This window comes from Coturnix japonica, chromosome 1, assembly GCF_054131305.1.
Source record: "Coturnix japonica strain WE chromosome 1, WE-NBRP24, whole genome shotgun sequence".
NCBI lineage: Eukaryota > Metazoa > Chordata > Aves > Galliformes > Phasianidae > Coturnix > Coturnix japonica.
The window spans coordinates 79,862,510-79,880,427 of record NC_140663.1 but is presented as its reverse complement, the minus strand read 5'-3'; the positions used below and the strand labels follow the sequence as shown (position 1 = coordinate 79,880,427).

At 38.7% G+C, this 17,918-nt stretch overlaps 1 protein-coding gene across 26 annotated transcripts in view; it reads right to left on the bottom strand.

The window, feature by feature from the left end:
- The window catches only part of BBX (BBX high mobility group box domain containing), a 125,500-nt gene that overhangs the window by 12,797 nt on the left and 94,785 nt on the right, over positions 1–17,918 (bottom strand). For 8 of the 26 annotated variants that reach the window (XM_015877871.3, XM_085546284.1, XM_015877881.3 and 5 more), the window contains 6 exons: positions 14,750–14,830; positions 11,925–12,002; positions 9,602–10,514; positions 8,562–8,700; positions 6,615–6,763; positions 1,312–1,401 (listed from right to left, as the gene is read on the bottom strand). In XM_015877871.3, coding sequence (XP_015733357.1) covers positions 1,312–1,401; positions 6,615–6,763; positions 8,562–8,700; positions 9,602–10,514; positions 11,925–12,002; positions 14,750–14,830 — 1,450 coding nt within the window. The remainder of the gene's footprint in view (positions 1–1,311; positions 1,402–6,614; positions 6,764–8,561; positions 8,701–9,601; positions 10,515–11,924; positions 12,003–14,749; positions 14,831–17,918) is intronic. The other 18 variants (XM_085546218.1, XM_085546309.1, XM_085546235.1 and 15 more) reach the window with 5 other exon arrangements.

The window sequence follows — 17,918 nt, the reverse complement described above, 5'->3', positions numbered from 1 at the left end:
TGCACAGACACGTCCTTAATGTTTAGACACTATGATACTATTCACATGTTCAACTTCCTGGGGCATGCCATTGCTGTACTGGAGTGAGGCCAGGGTATTCAACACTTGTCAACCTTTAATCTTTGATCATAGTGCATACTTCACTTTATGTCAAAACAGCCTGGTTTCTTTTAATCAAATTCATGTTTTATCTACAGATATTTTTTACTTTATCTTATTAAAAGCTTGTATTTTTTTTTTCCTATAGAATAATTGTAATGTTTTTTAATGTTAAATTCTAGTTTTACTTATTTAAACTAATTCACCTTTATGGTCTATTAATAATTAAGACATAAAAATTTTGACCGGCACCCAGTGTAGTGATATCTTTCTCACTCTGATGTGGAAGCACAATTGATAGTTACTTTTACGAGCAACTCCCACAACGTGTTTGTTATGCAAATACCATGAAAAAGAATAAGTAATTTAAAAAAATTTGCATTGCTGGATGCAGCAGAGCTGGCAGAGCCTATAAGGGAAAACAGTGCAAGTGCACCACAGAGGATACACAACATAGCAACAGGAAAGGAGAGCAAATGACATGGCTAAGCCTTAGGGAAAGGGATCAAGCATAAGGATCCTGGGGAAGCTGTCATTTTATTATGGATAGGAAAAAAACAAATAAATAAATAGAAGAAATTAATAGAGCCTTATAATTAAGAGTGACCAGAGTGGCACTGCTACACTACCAGGATGATGTGGGAGAGAACTCTACTCCAAGATCTGGAGGAACAGGAAGCTGGTTAAGACTTCTGCAGAGGGAGGGCTGGTTTGGGTTGGCAGGACTATTTCTGAGAACTAGTGGAGAAACCAGCTTTCAAGCTCTGACCAGCTGCAGTCTGCAGAGCTCTAGACATGGGAATCAGAGAGAGGAGCAAACAATGTGAATAAATAGTCTGGCCAAATACAAATGATCTGGTCTCTGATGTAATGGAGATAGGGAAACCAAAGGACTAGAGACCTATGAGCAGTGGAAGACTAAAGTAGTTCGGGGCCAAATACAGAACTGCCCATGCTTTGCTAGCTCTGCTGCATGGAGTATAGAACAGGGTAATTGTAATTGGAGATACCAAATATGAGCAAAACAGTACTGTATGGGAATATTGTAATATGATCAACTGGAACCAGGAGCTAGTGGAATCAAAATAGATAGGGTCATAAGGGAACAAAGCAATCAGAGAGCTGAGCAGCCTCTGCCTAGAAGCATTACCCAAGACTGAATTCAGAGAGCATACGGCTCTAAACCTTAACTAAGTTATTCACTACCAGTACCTTTGTCCGGAACATTAAGCTTCTTCTTTTTGTGCTTATATTTGCTGACAATTTTTGGGAAAAAGTTCTTTCTCTTAGACTGGACTGAACCTACAGACAACATTAATAATACACACTTTTAATTAGCAGTTTTTTTAAAAAAGCTATAATAGTTACAGTATCTATTATATAACCTCTAATTCCACTAATGCAGGACACCATTTCACAGGGAAGCACAATCTAGAAAGTCTCCATTAGGACTCTTGGAGGCTTTCAGTGGGCTTCAGTAGGCTGTACTTCAACTCCCCAGTTGAAGAATGATCACTTTAAACTTTGTCCTACCATAAAAAAAAAGTTTTGTTTGTTTGAAGACATGCTCCCTTTTGGAAGTATAATGGGATAGAGGTAACTTTCTTCACAGCATCCCGTTGTGTTGATAACACCCTACTGTTCAACAACTGTTCAGTTGCTGCTGAACAGAGCTTGTGCAGTATCAAGGTCTTCTGTTTGCAGACTCCCCACTAAAGAGGCTGGAGGTGAACAAGATGTTGATAGAGGACATAGGCATGACAGTTGAACCTTTCAAACCAAAAATATGTTTCTTACCATGTTTCATCACACTAAACAGTACAACTGGCATTATTTCCTCCCTTGCTTTCCTTTCTTTTCCCCCAAGTAACTCAAGTCAAATTGACTTTATCTAGACCCACGGATTTTTCTTTCCCACCTTTACCCTTCTGATTCTTCTACCCCATCCCACTGTTGGGGAAGTGCATGAGTGACTGGACAGTAACTTACTTACCAGCCGGTGCCAATCCACCACTACATGCAAGAGTTAGGTTTGCTTTTTTGGTGACTAGAAATAAGTTTATAGTGAATGCAGAAACAAAAGCTCCCAGGGGAGAAAAGTGAGAGTGTGTACGGCTATTACCATTCCTACTTTGATAGCACTCTTTACTAGAAATAGTCCAAAGACAGTTTACATGACAGCAGCCAACAAAGCATACCACTAACACAGGTGATAAGGAAGCCATCCTTTGCCACACTAATGGGGTAAACTGCAGTACAGCAGCAAAGGCATCACAGATCAAAGACACAACAGATCTTCCTACACATTGCAAAGCTGTTTTTGTGGAGTTACTTTTCAGAAACAAACTACACTTATTTCCAAAGGTAAACAAGTCTTCAGGCTAGCTCAACCAGAGCTGTCTAAACAGAAGGGAGAAGAGCTGCAGATGAAAAGGTGACTGAAACCCTACCAAGAGGGCATCCTTCCTTTGTGGCAGGATCTGTATTTTGTCTGCCACAAACACCGACCTCCACTCTTCCTTATCCTTACAAGAAACCAGACATACATTGCCTACTGATACAAAACTGTAACTATGTAGTGATGTGCAAGCAAGACAAATACATGTTATGAATCTGTAGTTTTTGATCACTACCTATCTCTGTACATAAGGAATGAAGGAGGAAAATGTTTAGTACATGTAAAAAGGATAAGCTTTAGGCGAACAACATTCATAGAAACCAGGTTCCACTTCAATAATACTGAAAAAATACAGAGAAAGCAAGGTAAATTACCTTTGAAATTTTACAGCATGTCATCTCCAGACAACCTAATGCTCAAAACTGAGTCCCAAAATCACAAGCTAAGGTTGAAAGGAATGCCACAGAGAAGTCATTTTAAGTTGATGCTTTATTCCTAGTCCTAGAGGCCATAAAAAAATAAAAATACAGAAAATTCCTTTCATAAATAAACGTATACTACATTTTCCTCACCTTGCCTTCCAAAAACAAGAGCTTTGGTGAAGTGCTTAGTGTGTAAGTGAGCATTTCTACACAGCACACGACAGAAATAATGACTATGCTTGCTGCTCATTTTTGCAAATAAGTGTATTAGTGACTCACTGTAGACTGGTGGCTTCAGTGTGGTGGGATGTTTTGGCACATATTCCATTGGAAAGAAGAAAAATAAAATCAGTCACAGCTCCAGCAAAAGTTGGAGCAGGCCATCTGTACAGATTCAGAATGGCTGCATTTTTTAGCCCTTTTGTTACATTACTATAGTAGGTGCATAAGCCTAGTACCAAACCATTGGTGGGATTTACAGAAGGGTTGGGGCTTGTTCAGTTCTACTCCAACTGAAGACTCCTGCTAACATGATGGGAGCAGAATTTGGACAAATTTGAAACTCATGGGGAAAAAACAGCCTCTTTCATTTAATAAAGTCCAGCTCTACCCTTACACATGGACTTAAAACAGTTACATCACAGGGCCCCACCTGCATTTTTATATTGAAAGAACTACGTGAAGTGAGGACTGGGCAAAACAAGATAACGGAAGGGTTCAGTGGACACTGATCTACAGATTCCCTACTTCAGAGTAAAAAAATGTCCTGACAATCCTGTCTGTTTGAGTCAGGCAACAAATCAGGCTTATCTCCTTATTTAGCTTCCTGTAGCTAAACTTTAATCACATTTGACAGAAAATCAAATGTGGCACCCATGTCAGGCAGGGTAGAATATGGTTTTTTGTTTTGCTTTAAGGCATAGAGACCCAGTTATGAAACAAACGACCCACCTCCAAACCAAAAAAAAGAATCCTCTATTTTTATTTTCCAAACATCCTGTGGAAGTTTCAGTGTGCATCACTCCAATCTACTTTCCAGACTTCAGATGCAATTTAGTAAGCACTAAGCCAAAGTCTGTAGAAAATATACTTATTTGAAGACTGAGAATGCATGGGAAGTTTATGATTCTGCAGATGCTCATTCAGGAAAAGCTGGGCTCGATTTTAAAGAGAGCTTGCTAAACCTACCCTTAGTGATGATTATCTGTTTGAAAAGTACACACATAGGAGGCCTCAGCCACTAGAAGGCCCCATTTGTAATGGATGCCTCTTCTAAAGACGTTACACCAGAAGCAACTTCAAGAAAGAGCAAAGCAGCAGAGACAGCTCCACACAAGAGGACAAGACAGAGCACAGCAAAGTTAAGGTCTCTTATGTTCCAACACAGGGTGACATCCATAGAGTTGTACTGCCTCTTAACAGTTCATTCTCATCACACTGCAAGAATAAAATGCCTCTTCTGCTTTTGCTGAATTCTTACAGTATAAACACGGTAATTCAAAAAACCCGGAACCATTTCAAAGCAGTCTCCATCATTTTGCACAACATGTCTGCTTCCCATGCTTCCCTTTCACAGAAGACCGGTTTGTAGACCTGTATGCATAACACCACTGGAGGCCAGAATTCTCTAGATGTCTTTGGACTCACAGTTTGTAAGCAAGCTAATAGCATGTCTAGGCTGAATGGTCTGTCAGAAGACAACTAATTAATTTGGGAATTCAGCTTAATGGGTGTTTGGCGTAGCTGGAACTGTTTCCCCATAGATCTAGTAAGCTTGGTTGTGTGCAGTTTTGTTCAGGTTGTTCCAAATTCTCATTTTGCATACTAACCTTAAAAATTCTAAAAAATCTGGAAGAAAATGAATTAAAAGCCAACCCACTACCACAGAGTGCCTTCAATTTTAGCAATTTTTACTTTTCCTTTTAGATAGGAAAAAAAAAATAGAGAAAAAAAATAAAAGGTATGTTGGGAAGCTTTTCAGTTAGCTTTAGAGAGCTGAGCCTCAGTCTCCAGGGAGCTGGAATGACTGATGCAAGCTGCCAGCTCACTCAGCCAGCTGTTGTGAATTCAGCATTCACTGAAATTGGGAACAAATAGTGATATCTCAGCCTGGATTTATTTCAGGGCTGTGGTTATATGCTCACTGCATAAACACTGGTGTCACCATCAGATATTCCTGCCCCCGGGGCTGCTTGTTGCAACCCCACAGCTCAGTTGCTGGAAAAGTTCATGTGACTGCTGGCCATCTGCTTCAGCACAAAATCAGGTGGCTTAGCTTTGAGCCCTTATTGCCAGCTACAGGCAAATGCTCCACAGCCTCTTCCTCAGGGTTGTGCCAAATCTACTTGTATCAGGGTTGTGACCTGCCTGCAGTTATGCTTCTGACCTTCCCTTGAGACGCGGCTAAAATATTGCCAAGCTTTGTAATAGTGATGCGAACAAGGATAAAAACCATCTTGTACTTAGGAACCTAACAAAAAAAGCAGAATTTCAATTCTAGGTCACCTGGCTGGAAAGGCACCATATCATGAAATTAGAAAGAAAAACAGAACAACTCTGGGTCTGCCTTATTTTTTTCTTTTTTTAAAGGACATACAGACACCTGAACAGGTAAATACTGCAGCAAGAAATCCAAGCAGCTGCTATTACAGCTTCAATTGTCAGACCATTTTGTTCTCAAAGGATGTAGCTTAAAATACTGTTAAAAAATAATAAAGAATCATTCACACATATTAAAGAGGTTGTGTCAAATATATCCCATAATAAAAATATGAGAGTCAGAGCTCAGTTGATACTAACACAAGTCTAAATTTGCAAAAGTTTGACTGTTCCATATCTAATTATATAAATACAAGAGTCAATACCAAAATTGACATGCACTAGAAAAGAACAGCTGCTCAACCTTGCATATTCTAATGTAATTATTTTTGAAGCATTCAAAAAGCAAGGATCTAATCCAAGGTTGCCTGGCTAAAATACACATTCTGGATGTGAAAATCAGCCAGTCTATGATACTCTCATAGTAGCAGATCATGATGATTAGTGGTGCCAGGGTTGAAAAAGCATCTTCCCTAACATATATTCACTTCTCTACTACATCTGTTAAACAGGTTGCCTGTAAATAATACAGCCAGATGTGTCATGAGTTTTTCTTCCTTTATAACCCTCAGCAATGGAGCTGAGCAAACTCAAACCATTTTTATCAGAACAAACTGGCAATGGAGAGTTAAGATCTTGAGGGGAAAAAAAATAATCTGAGTTAATCGCATTTCACTCAGACACTTCTGGTATCCAACAATTTAATTTATAGAGTCTAAAGGCACGATTAAATGCAAAACTGCTTATAACTATTCTCCAAAAAACTTCAAAGTAACTTTTGGATGATTTGCCATTTTCTCCCTATTTTCCCCCAAGAAAACCTGACAAATCCACTTTTCTATCAAATATGCCCATTTTTGTTAAATTTGTTCACTGTGAGGAAATTATTTTGTGCACAATCTCCATCAAGTTATACTCAGCATGGAAATTAGAAGAATACAGCCTAAAATATATTCCAGGTGAGAACCAAGTAGTTTCAGTGCGATAAAAATGTTTTGACTGCACACTTTCCACACGTATAACAGCAAGGTAAGAAGATATAAATTTCTGAGCTTGTCAAAGCATTGTTATTAAGAACATACTGCACACTAATTTACCTTTGTTGGATTTTGGTTGTTCAGATGAGCCGCTTCCAACCTTTCTCTTTTTCCTTGGAACAGATGAATTTTTCCTGTCAAAGGTAATAGGACTGTATTGAGGGAGGCTGTTGAATTTCTTTTCAAATTCTTCTTCCAACTTTGCTAAGCTAAAGGGGAAACAAAACCAATCAAATTAAATGTAGCTGCGTTTCCGGAGAAAAAATACGCTATGAATACATGTGCATACACACATATACATGTATATACATTGAGAAGAAAAAGATGCACACATACTGTAAACAAACTATAATATATTAATCCAGCATTGTGATAAGTACGTATAATTCAGCTTCTGTATTTGTACTTGAGTACAAAGATTTGTTTGATCTCTACTCAGCAGTACATGGACAAAGCACACCTGGCATGCATCACCAGGGCAAACGTAGGCAGCCCCCAATGGAGAAGAAGCTATGTGGACACAGGGAAGTAAGGGGAGAAAGGAGCAATTCCAATGGTAGCGAGTGGTGAGGACCCAGGAGACAGATGCTCTAGTGCTGAAAGGTCATCATGAAGGGAGAAAAAAGATTTAAGAGGAGCGGGTAAAAGTAAAAACAGCTCTTTGAGTAGACAGAAGATCAGGTGGGGTAAGGAACAAGGATAACCAATACCTTCTTCAGCACATCATCTCCACAGATTATTGCTTCTGCCTTTACAGAGCCCACTGAACAATATTCATTAACGGCATGGCTAAATCAGGAAGCAACATCTATAAACGTGTATTTTTCCCACCCAGCCAGACAACTATGGTAGAACAGTATTTGGCAAATATATTATTACACAGTTTTCATAACAACCTTGAATACGTTATTTGAAATCAGATTTTTTTTTTTTTTCTTTTTTTTTGGCTAGGAGATGCATTTGGTTTTCATGCCTTAAGGTGACCTAAAAGTTTCCCAATTTTTTATTGAAGATTTGGATAATTACAAAGTTCATATGCAGTGCACTAATAATACAAGGCGTACCACTAGTTTTGTTCCAAACAAGAGAATGCTTGGTGACTTTCATCAATTTAACACCTTTGCTGCAGAGTGAGCTGCAGCTATATTTCCTATAGAACAGGCTATAAAAGGGGCATAAGAAAGGCTGGAACAAAAGAAACGCATTATAGTTTTAAGCATGAAGCATGGAAAATCTACTCCTTTTTAAATTCATTTTCACCCCTTTGAATTCAGATAACTGGAAGTCTTCAAGAATTTGCAAGTTAGTATGAACGGCCAACCAGATTTAACAGCTACAGCCTGCAGTTAAATAAGTCTGTTAGTACTCTTATAAAAAGTATTATTCATATAGTAGAAGAGTAATTCTGTGCAGCTTTACTAAATTTCAGTGCATTTGAAATCATTAATTATTCTTCTGGTATACTTAATTACTGCATATACATCTTGCCTTCACAGAGGCAAAATGGTGTATTTAGCACAATTATTTGCAAATATTAGAACGGTACTTAGTTTTCTTCTGTCAGCAATTTCAAGTGGGCAAAGAAATCTCTTTTTTTCTTAGTCTAATTCTGTTTGCTCTGCTTGAACACCTACACACAACTTCAAATAGTGTTTTTAATAAAGTGCTTTGAAAATATCATTAACCCTCTTCATCTCTTGAGCAGGTAAATATTGTAGTTTGTTGGGTTTTTTTAAGCAAGTTAGCAAATAATGTCATTCAAATTTGCTTACATTAGTGACAAACAGGAAAGACCTCAGAGAAATTACTTTGGTATATAACCAACAGGAATCTAGAGCATAACACAACCAAACAGGATTGGCAATTTTCAGGAATTCTATCTTATTCTGATTCTGTAGTTTAAAATGTTTGAGTGTTAGATATTCACTAACTGCTATGGGAAGACTCGCTCTTAAGTTACCAGGCTGACTTTGATAAAACTCTGAACAGTGTTAAACTGCAACTTACCCAAAAACAAAATCTTCCTTTGGCTTAGGCCTTTTCAGTTTTTTGTTCCCGCTTGTCCCACTTTGGGAAAAAGCCCAGTTTTCTTCATTCCAGCATCCTTCATGATCTGAGGAGTTGCCTTTTCCTGAGCTTCTTTTTCCTGGGATGAAGGCAGAAAATTGTTTCTCATCTTAGAAAAATGTGCTAAGGTGGACTCAGTAGGAACTTGCACACCCATTCATCAATGCAATCTATGATGTCTGACCTTTTTGAAGGGGTTACAAAACAATCCTTCTTCCCCTTCCAGAACAAGATAAACAAATTGTTGGCAACTTCTTTTTCTTTGGTTTTTTTTTTTTTTTCTTTCCCCCCCTTTATAAATATATTCTACCTTCAAAATCAGGATCCCCTGAGGTATGACGGAAGACAAAGAAATGAGTAGATTTACAGTAATAAACTCACCTAAATTACAAATATCTTTTTTTTCCATTTGCATTTTGAAGAATTACCCACCTAAATCTACTATTTGGAAAAATACATTTCAGTATAGCTCATGAAAATTTCTGGAAGCTTTCAGTCTCAAATGTAATCTTCCACAAGGCAAAGTTTTCTTGCTCACCACCTACAGCAAAACTAACAACCGAAGGGAAAGTGCAACATATCTGCTTTTTGTAGGATGAATAACTGTGCTCATAGCCACAGCTTCAAGGGATGTTTACGCAGAAAGCAATTGTTCGGGGTTATACACAACACAGGTCCTACGGACTTCTATTAGCAGGCTGATGAATCAACTGGACAAGCCTTCAGTCAAAAAGCTAAATCTCAGGTCATGAAAGACAAAATCAAAGAGGCTTAGATAAATAGGAACACGGACCGTAGGACTCAAAGATGACGTACCATGGACTATGAAGCCCCCAAGCCCAGCATTTCAGGCAATCAGACACACAAACCCCATCACACACTTCTTAAACTCCAGTTTAAACATAAACTGTTGCTCTTCCTCCCACTCCAGGCAGACTTTTGTGGTTCATGCCGTAAACAAAGCAGTCAAAACCACCCACCTCTGTCCACGTTAGCACGCAGAGACGTAAGCATGCCCTCTGACACCAGAGTTTTATAAAGAGCACCTTTGCAAGATCTCTCTGATTTCCTGGAGCCACAGGTTTCTATTTTTTTAACACAGTCACTGTCCTCAGTTTTGACCTGTTCTGGTAAGCTCTGGGGCACCACCTCCTCTGTTGGGGTCAGTGGTTCCACTTTAATGTTATCGGAAGCCTCACAGGGTACTTCCTTGTTGGCTGTAATACTAAGGAAATCAGGAGGCTTTGATTCTTTGGTGGTCTCCATGAGTTTCTCCTTTGATGCCTTCTTCTCTTTAGATTTCACTTTTTTCTTTGGTGATTTTGTATCCAACATGCTTCCCTTCACATTTGAGGATGGGCGGGCTTTTTTGCGTGGAGTTTCTTCAAGTCTCTCAGCACCCCAGTCTCCTTTTGCAACAGCTTCAATTGTATACATTACACTCTCAATGTCCGACTCGGAGGACTGTCTCTTTTTACAAGTCTTTTTAGGGGTGGATTTTTCATTTGAGTGCCGGTCCAACTTATTTTTCTTCTTCTTCTTCTTCAACTTTTCTGGCTTGCCCAGCCCAAGGATACTCATTTCAGCTAACGAAAGCTCTGGAGAACGGCACATGTAATCCTTTGTGTTATCATTTCTCTCAAAAGGATTGCTATCCTTAAGAAGACTAGTAAAATCACTGCATTTTACAGTTTCTAATTCCTCAGCTTTTGTCTCATCCCAGTTTTGTAATGTCTCTGATAGTTCCATTTTTCCTGTACAGGAGTCCTTTATTGTTGTCTTCTCCAGTTCCTCCAATTCCATTTCTGGAACTTCCCTTGTCACATCTTCTGATACTTCCACTTTTATTTTCCCAGGTTCTTTCATTTTTACCCCTTCCGAAGCAAGGCACATCTAAAGTGAGTTAAAAATAGTTACTATTAAATAAACATCAACTGTTAACGTTACTTACCTGTATTAACGGGAGAGCTACACAGGAAATCTCTCTAGGATCCTAACTTATGATAGCAAATTATGCTGAAGAATAATACTGAAAAAATGCTGAAGCTCTAATGAAACAAATTAAATAAGACTGGCGGATTCTATTGCTCTAAAAGATAATAACAACAACAAAAACCCTACAGAAAAGAATAATACTCTTAGTTGTGTTTCCACAGTCCTTCAAATCCCTTTTATATATCCTTGAAAGACATTGCTAGACTGATTTTTCAGAATGTCCCAAGTAAAATGGAACAATACAGTATGTCACTATCACCATGGTCAAGCTACTTGAAATCTCAGTCATATCCCTACCAGTTTAAAAATATCTCCACAAACAATTCTCTCCTCCATTTACCAAATGGCCTCCAAAAGGGAATAAAAAAAAGTTGATCAAATCTCAGCAATCATTTTCCTTTATTTGAGCGTGCAAAATAATTTGGAAGATACTATAAAAGCCTCCCAGATCTCTATTCTAATGTCACAGTTATCCTGCAAAGAACTGCAAAGCAGTAGTTGCCATGGTTATCTCCTCCTGGAGATAATGTTAATGGAAACCAAAACAGTTCATTCTGTCTGAAGAACAGTGATATTCAAAAGCAGAGCTGTAACAAAGTCCTCAAACTGCCATGTTCCTTCAGCAATGACTTGGAAGGCGCATACAGTTTTGAATCATTTGTAAGCCATGCTGATGCTGCTATAGAGGCTAGTACTTTGCAGCATCAAGCAGTTGTCCTTGGGAAGGCAGGTTTTCTTCTTATTGTTTCTCTTACAACTTCCTAAGCTGAACTCCAACTTTTATTTTGTTTCCAACACAACTGTAAACTGAACAGTCACCTGGAGTGAAATGAGATGGGAGAGACTTGCTTTGAACCAGACATCAGTAGTGTCTCTATCCTGTAGCTCAGGCCACAGGCCACATGGTCAGAATGGACGTACTCTGCAAGTCACTGCGTTTTCCTCAGATCAATTTCAGATTTCTCAAATTTTTGCTAAGAGATCACTCACACCAATATATAACACGAACGACAGAACTCTGACATAAGAATTGAAGCAATTCAAATGGAGACTGCATAAGCCTTTGACTATCAGGGATTTGTACTTCTCATCAGCTGTAACATGGACACTTATAAGTCTCCAAATTGATTGCTAATTTGAAGAAATCTTCACATATAGCGCCCAAGATGAAAAAATTTATACTTCGATAAGCTACAGAGTAATTATAACTGTGGCAATGTACTGCCTTGCAGACCTGGGCAATCAACATCATTAACTTCTCTGTCCCACTGCACCTGTAGTAATTAGTCATCAGTATTTTAATACTACCTCTGCCAGTTGAAATAATGCTGATGTTCCACACTGCTTTGTTAAATCAGGACCTGAATGGGATGTACTTGAAGATATCTAAAGAAACAAAGGAGAAGAATAAAGAAAAACATCATTTCACCAGAATAATTCTATGTTTATCACGTATCATCTGAAAGGATTATTTCCTTCCTCTTGACAAAATGCATTCATAAGATTATATAAGCATATCAAAAAGAAGCACATATATACACGTGTTCTATTACAAATAAAACCTCACTACGACACTGCACCAGTAGAGAATACCATGGACATTAAAAGCCATTTCCAGATTTGGGGATCTTCTTGACAGGATTCTCTCTAGAGGATGAACTGAAGCACATATTTCTCACATGTAAATAGACTCCAGGGACTCTGTTAGGGCACTGCATCAACCTATACCAGCACACAGCTTGGATGTTTCTTACAATTGCTTCCTTGGAAAGAACTGGAATTCTATGAACTGATGAACTAAAGCACTTGTTTTCATCAGTTTTTCAGTTTCTTTTTCAGAAAACTGAGTTCTCTCTTTGTTTTCACCTGTTTTTCAGGGTTGTTTTTGTTTTTTCAGATTTTTCAGAAAAAATGAGTTTCAGCTCAATTTTTACTGCTTCATACCAACATGGGCCTAAAAACCTCCATTGTAGAAATCACACTCATCACTACCATACAGGAAAGAGCAAAAAGACTTCAGAATGCCATCTCTGTGCCTCCCAAACTATGACAATTCTGGCTCAGGTCTCTGATTGATGCTTGCAGCCAGGCACTGTTAGTGTTGCAAGCACCCTGCAGTACAAGAGAGGCCTCCTTGCCTCCTGGAAGTGACATGCACCCGGACACTGCCATCTCCCTGCACTCAAGGCTGAAGACAAAGCGTGCATTCAGGCAGTGCACAAGGCCTAGCAGAGCTGATCAGCAGCAGCCTGCAGCATGGCTGCTCCAACTGTTTTTAGAGCTTAGAAATTCTTAGAAATCTTTAGGAAAGCATTATATCTGCTTTCACATTTTATCACCATCTGTGAAATACAGAAAATGAAGGCACAGAGCAGGGAAAAAATAAGATAAAATTGGTGAATCCACATAAGAGAGATGTAGGAGAAGCGGAGCTGAATGCTGAAGCTGACAGGCTCCCACGCTCAGGAGCAGCATGCAAACAGCAGTCCAGCCCCCTCCAGTGCACAGCATCTGCGGTTTGGAGTTACAGCAGCACAGCACAAATACCTGCCAAATGAACCTGTAAACTTAGGATGCCCTGGAGATGATGTGAGCATAATTTATGTGGGATACTCCAAACCAGGTCCTAAACTACTATCTGAAAAGTTAAGCTGAATCGTCCAATTGTCCAATTTCAATCCAGCATCATAGATATCTCCAAAAACCAGCCAACAAACAAAAGAAGAATAAAATCAGCAGCTCTAATCTACTACAAGAACTAGAGATAAGGAAGATATGCTTAGTATTCCTTTGCCACTTCAAATCAGAGCCTTTAAAGCTAATTTTGTATATTTAATTAGCCTTGTATGAATCTATCTGCATAATAGTTGAGACAGAGATCGTGGAAACTGTCCAACATGCTGAAGCCGCACTGACACACTCAAGCTTTACTTGTTCCATAAAGTGCAGCACTAACCCTGCACTCTTGTGGACAGGCTCCTGCACTTCCCTGCACTTGGTTCTTCATAGTCATATCGTAACTCTGAATGGTGACTTCCAAAAGTCAGGCTGGATTCAATAGCCCTGCTACAGAACAGTACTTCTGTCTCACAACAAAGCACACCTCTGAAACTTCTAGAGTCTCCAATTCAGTGTTATAACCCTTTCTGCTGTCCCAGGGCTGCAGAAGTCACTGATCATAGCTAAGGTTAATGACCCTTGCATTGGCACTGCTGATAATGTTGCAGCACACATGAACAAACAGTATTCCTGCCAGAGATTGCCTCTAGGGTAAGGTAAATTTTCTTCTACTTGTGTAAGTCCTCAAAGTTAATCTTCCTAGTAGCATTACCATCCTTGCATGGCATGAAATACCATGAGAGGGATTAGCCTCAGCAACAAGAACATATGCATGGATACTGCTAGAAAAGATCCAAAGAACCACTTTCCTCATTGAAGCAGGAAATCATTTTGAAAACAACAACAAAAAATAGATGAGCAAAGTGGTAGGAACCTCCCTTACTCACTTGGAAAGCAGCATATCATTTTTATTTGCAGCATATAATTTTAACATTTGTAGGCCAAGCCTCAGAAGTTTGATTTATCCATATCAAAGAGGAGACCTCTACAAGGTTGCACTGAAAACTCATAAATTTTCTAGGATCTTGGGAGACCTTGCTTTGTATTCTTGATTTCTACTGACAACTGTCAGTTTCATAATTCAATATACTACTTCAGTGTCCAAGTCTTCATACAGATTCCTGGATGATCTCAGTGTTTACTTTTCTCCTCTTATTCTTGGGTCCCCAATGCAGCAATACACCTTCCAGTCTCTATAATAAAACTTCACGTTTTGAATCCTCCCCATTAAAAAGAACGCAATTGTCTTGTCTTTGCTGTTGTCCTAGGCTCAGTTTTATTAGTGTTAGAAGGTTCATAATCCTGAAAGTAGATTATAAATTCTGTATGGCATCCAATAAATGATGCAGGTTCCCCAGGCCCGGTGCAGCTGCCTAACTCTCTAGCTATCTGACTGCTTACTGAGTTATGCCTCTGGAAATACTGAGTTTAATGCAAGCCTTATACAACTCATGTTCTGAGGGGAGAAAAACCACACATCTTCTCATTGTGCTGTTAATGGGTATAAATTTTACCTCTGCCAACTGGAAGAGTGCCGACTTCCCACAGTGCTTTACTGGCTCAGGATTTGACAGCTGGGAAGTATTTGATGAAATCTAGGTTTTAAATGAACAGAGGAGAAAATATTTTAGTGTTAATGAGGAAAAAAAGAAAGGGAGAAAAACAGTGAAGAAAGAATTAGCTAAATCTGTCACTTTCCGATCTTTCTGGCAAAAGGCTCTACTTCAAATTAGCAATCCCATTCAAAAAACACTTAACAGGCATTTAGAAGTTAGTAGAACATAAGCACCAATAATATTCTGATCACGCTGTGTTTTTTATGTCACTCCAAGTGAACAAAACATACCTAAAAGCATGAACTGTGGTGCTCAGTGTTCAATAAAATTCTAGTGAAAAGCCCAGGTATTATTTGGTCAGATATAGAGGAAGACTATTTGTTTTCACAGGCACTGGATGTTCATTTCATCTCCTTTCTTCAGGAAAGAATGCCCTTACATTTGGAGATCAGCTTTCTATACAGATGTTGCTGTGCCAGTACCAGTGCTTGGTAAATAACTCTCCCTGCATTTCAGAACTGCTTTTGCTGCCAAACTGTTCTGACCTGCTTTCAAGTGCAGCATTATGTTAGTGAACTCATAATAATTATCCATTATTTCTTGCATTTTATTTTGTCTGGCATGGCATTACATGGCCTGGAAGTCTTGGAAAACCTTTGGATAGGGACAAAGACCACCAGTGTTAATTTGCCATCTGCCTCATTATAAAAAAACCAAAAACATACATGACCATTACCTTTTGGATGGAAAAGTTATCAAATTAGCCTCTTTTTATTTAATTTTGTTGTTGTTTTTAACTGGATTATTTGAACAGCTTTTCTGTGGTCAAGGAGATTCATTATATATAAAATATAATATATATATATATATATAAATTATGAAAAATCCTGAAATAATAATAATAATAATAATTATTATTATTATTAATTATTAATTAATTAATTAAATAAAAAAATAATTATTATTATTTTACTGCCAGCCACCAAAGATCTGTCGAGTAATATTTGACCATGAATTATTATTTTAGCAATAAGCTAAAACAATTGAAAATCCTGCTTCTCCCTTGGTGCAGCTCAGTGAACCACACTCAGGATCCCAAGACTCCTTGGGCACTGCATTTCATGGGAAGAGAGCTTTACATTTTCCTCTTTCTCCTGTAATACATTCTCAGTTCTTAATGGTTCCTTCAGCACAGTATGAATGGTAGAAAAGGAACATTCACACATTCAAGTGCAACCTGAGAATATCCATGCGTATCTTGCCTTCTGATGCACAGTGTGAGAAAAGAGGAAAAAAACTAAGTTTTGACAATAGGCTGGGCACTCTTAACAAAATGTGAGAACGTTGTAGTACCAATTAGAAGAGGGGGAGGCAAAATTCTTCTTTAGTCAGAACATACTGACAGAATCTCACTGTCTCAGTTTCACGGTATTTTGAGCAAAGTTTTGGATTCAAGATTTCTGTTCTGCAGAAGCCTTTAATGGAAAGGGTTGCCATCAAGTCTACTAAAGGTGAGTATGTGAGAACATAGCAAGGAAAAAGTCATCCTCAAACAAACTTTCTTTTTTATTATTTTTTAAACAATGATAAGCTAGCAAGGAGAAATCTACTCTACTGAATGCTGGATATGACTGTACATGTTCCAGTTAAATAACCTAGAGGAAAGCTTCAGAAGAGCAGCTGTAAGTGAAGAGTTTGGGCTTTTCAGCTTCATTTTGTTTAAGATGTTTGTACCAGCAGTTCTACTGCTGTTACTCTCTGGAAGCTTTATCTATGTTCAATAAATGATAAAACTTGATGAAAGTAAGCCTAAAAGGTATTAATGTCTCTTTTCTGCAGAGCAGTCATCACCATCTGTTTGCATTTGCCAAACACACATCCAAGTAAGACCAAGAGAGCAAGGGGCCCCATCTGCTCTGCTTCCTTCACACGGCAAGGAGAACAACAGCAAGCAGCACATGTGAGTAGGCAGCTTGCAAACAACCGTCATGCCAAGTAGCACAACCCACTGCTGAGAAATTACTGGCCTATATACTGGCTTTCCACAAAGGTAGCAGTGAGAAGAAAAGAAAGAAGGACCAAGTATTTGCACAATCAGAGGAGAAAGAAAAAGCCAAGAACAAAATGTGGCCACACACCAAAATTAAAAACAAACAACAACTTTCGAGGATGTTGTGTTATCTTGGAAGACCACTGCAATTGCTGCCTGCATACCCACAGGATCCTGCAAAGCATCACTCCCGTGATTCTCATTGGCTGTTGCAGCAAGTCAACACAAGGCAGGTCTCAACTTTAACTGAGGACCACAACACACTTGGGACAGAAAGCCAGGCTGACTGAGGCTCTAGAGAAAGAATCCTATACTGCATCAGCATATAATAAGCCATTTCTGAGTGACAGCAGACTTGGACGCCTCTACTCAAAGAGTACATTTAAGACAACAAATCTACTCAGTGGGACTGCTGTCTTCACAAGGAATCATTCTTACTCACCCTGCTGCAAGGGTGGTAAAGAGAAAGGAAACATATGAAGAATGCCCAGTCAGAACCAAAAAATGAGTTAGGATGGCTGCCAGAAGTCTCCAGGCACATCAGACCACAGCACAATTCACATTTCTTCACAGGTCTACTTGGCCACAGGCTATATAACTACTTTCTCTCCCTCCCTCCCTCTTTTTCTTTTGTGGCACTGTACATTGCTGACAGCAATCTACTGCAAATTGCTTACCATAATTCAGTTTACTAAATGCAGTAATGCATTCATATACAAGACCCTGTAAGAAGTGGCTCAAAAAGGAATGGGATTTTTGCCAGACTCAACAAAGACACCCTTTGCAAATGTAAGCCTCCATAACTGAAGGAGCACAAGCAGCTTCAATAGCAAGAATAATTACCAAAAAAAAAGAAAAAAAGAAAAAAAAAGAAAAAAAAAAAAGAAAAGAAAAAAAGAAAGCAAGCAGCTTAAAGAGGTTCTTTAGCATGCATAGTATTTTCCCCTGGAACAAAGCAAATGAAAAAACAGGCAGCAATCTTAAAACCATTTCTCCGTTACTTTATATAAAACATGAAGTTAGTCACTGCCATTGAGGTTTTTTAACAACAGTGTAACATATGATGAATAACCTTGA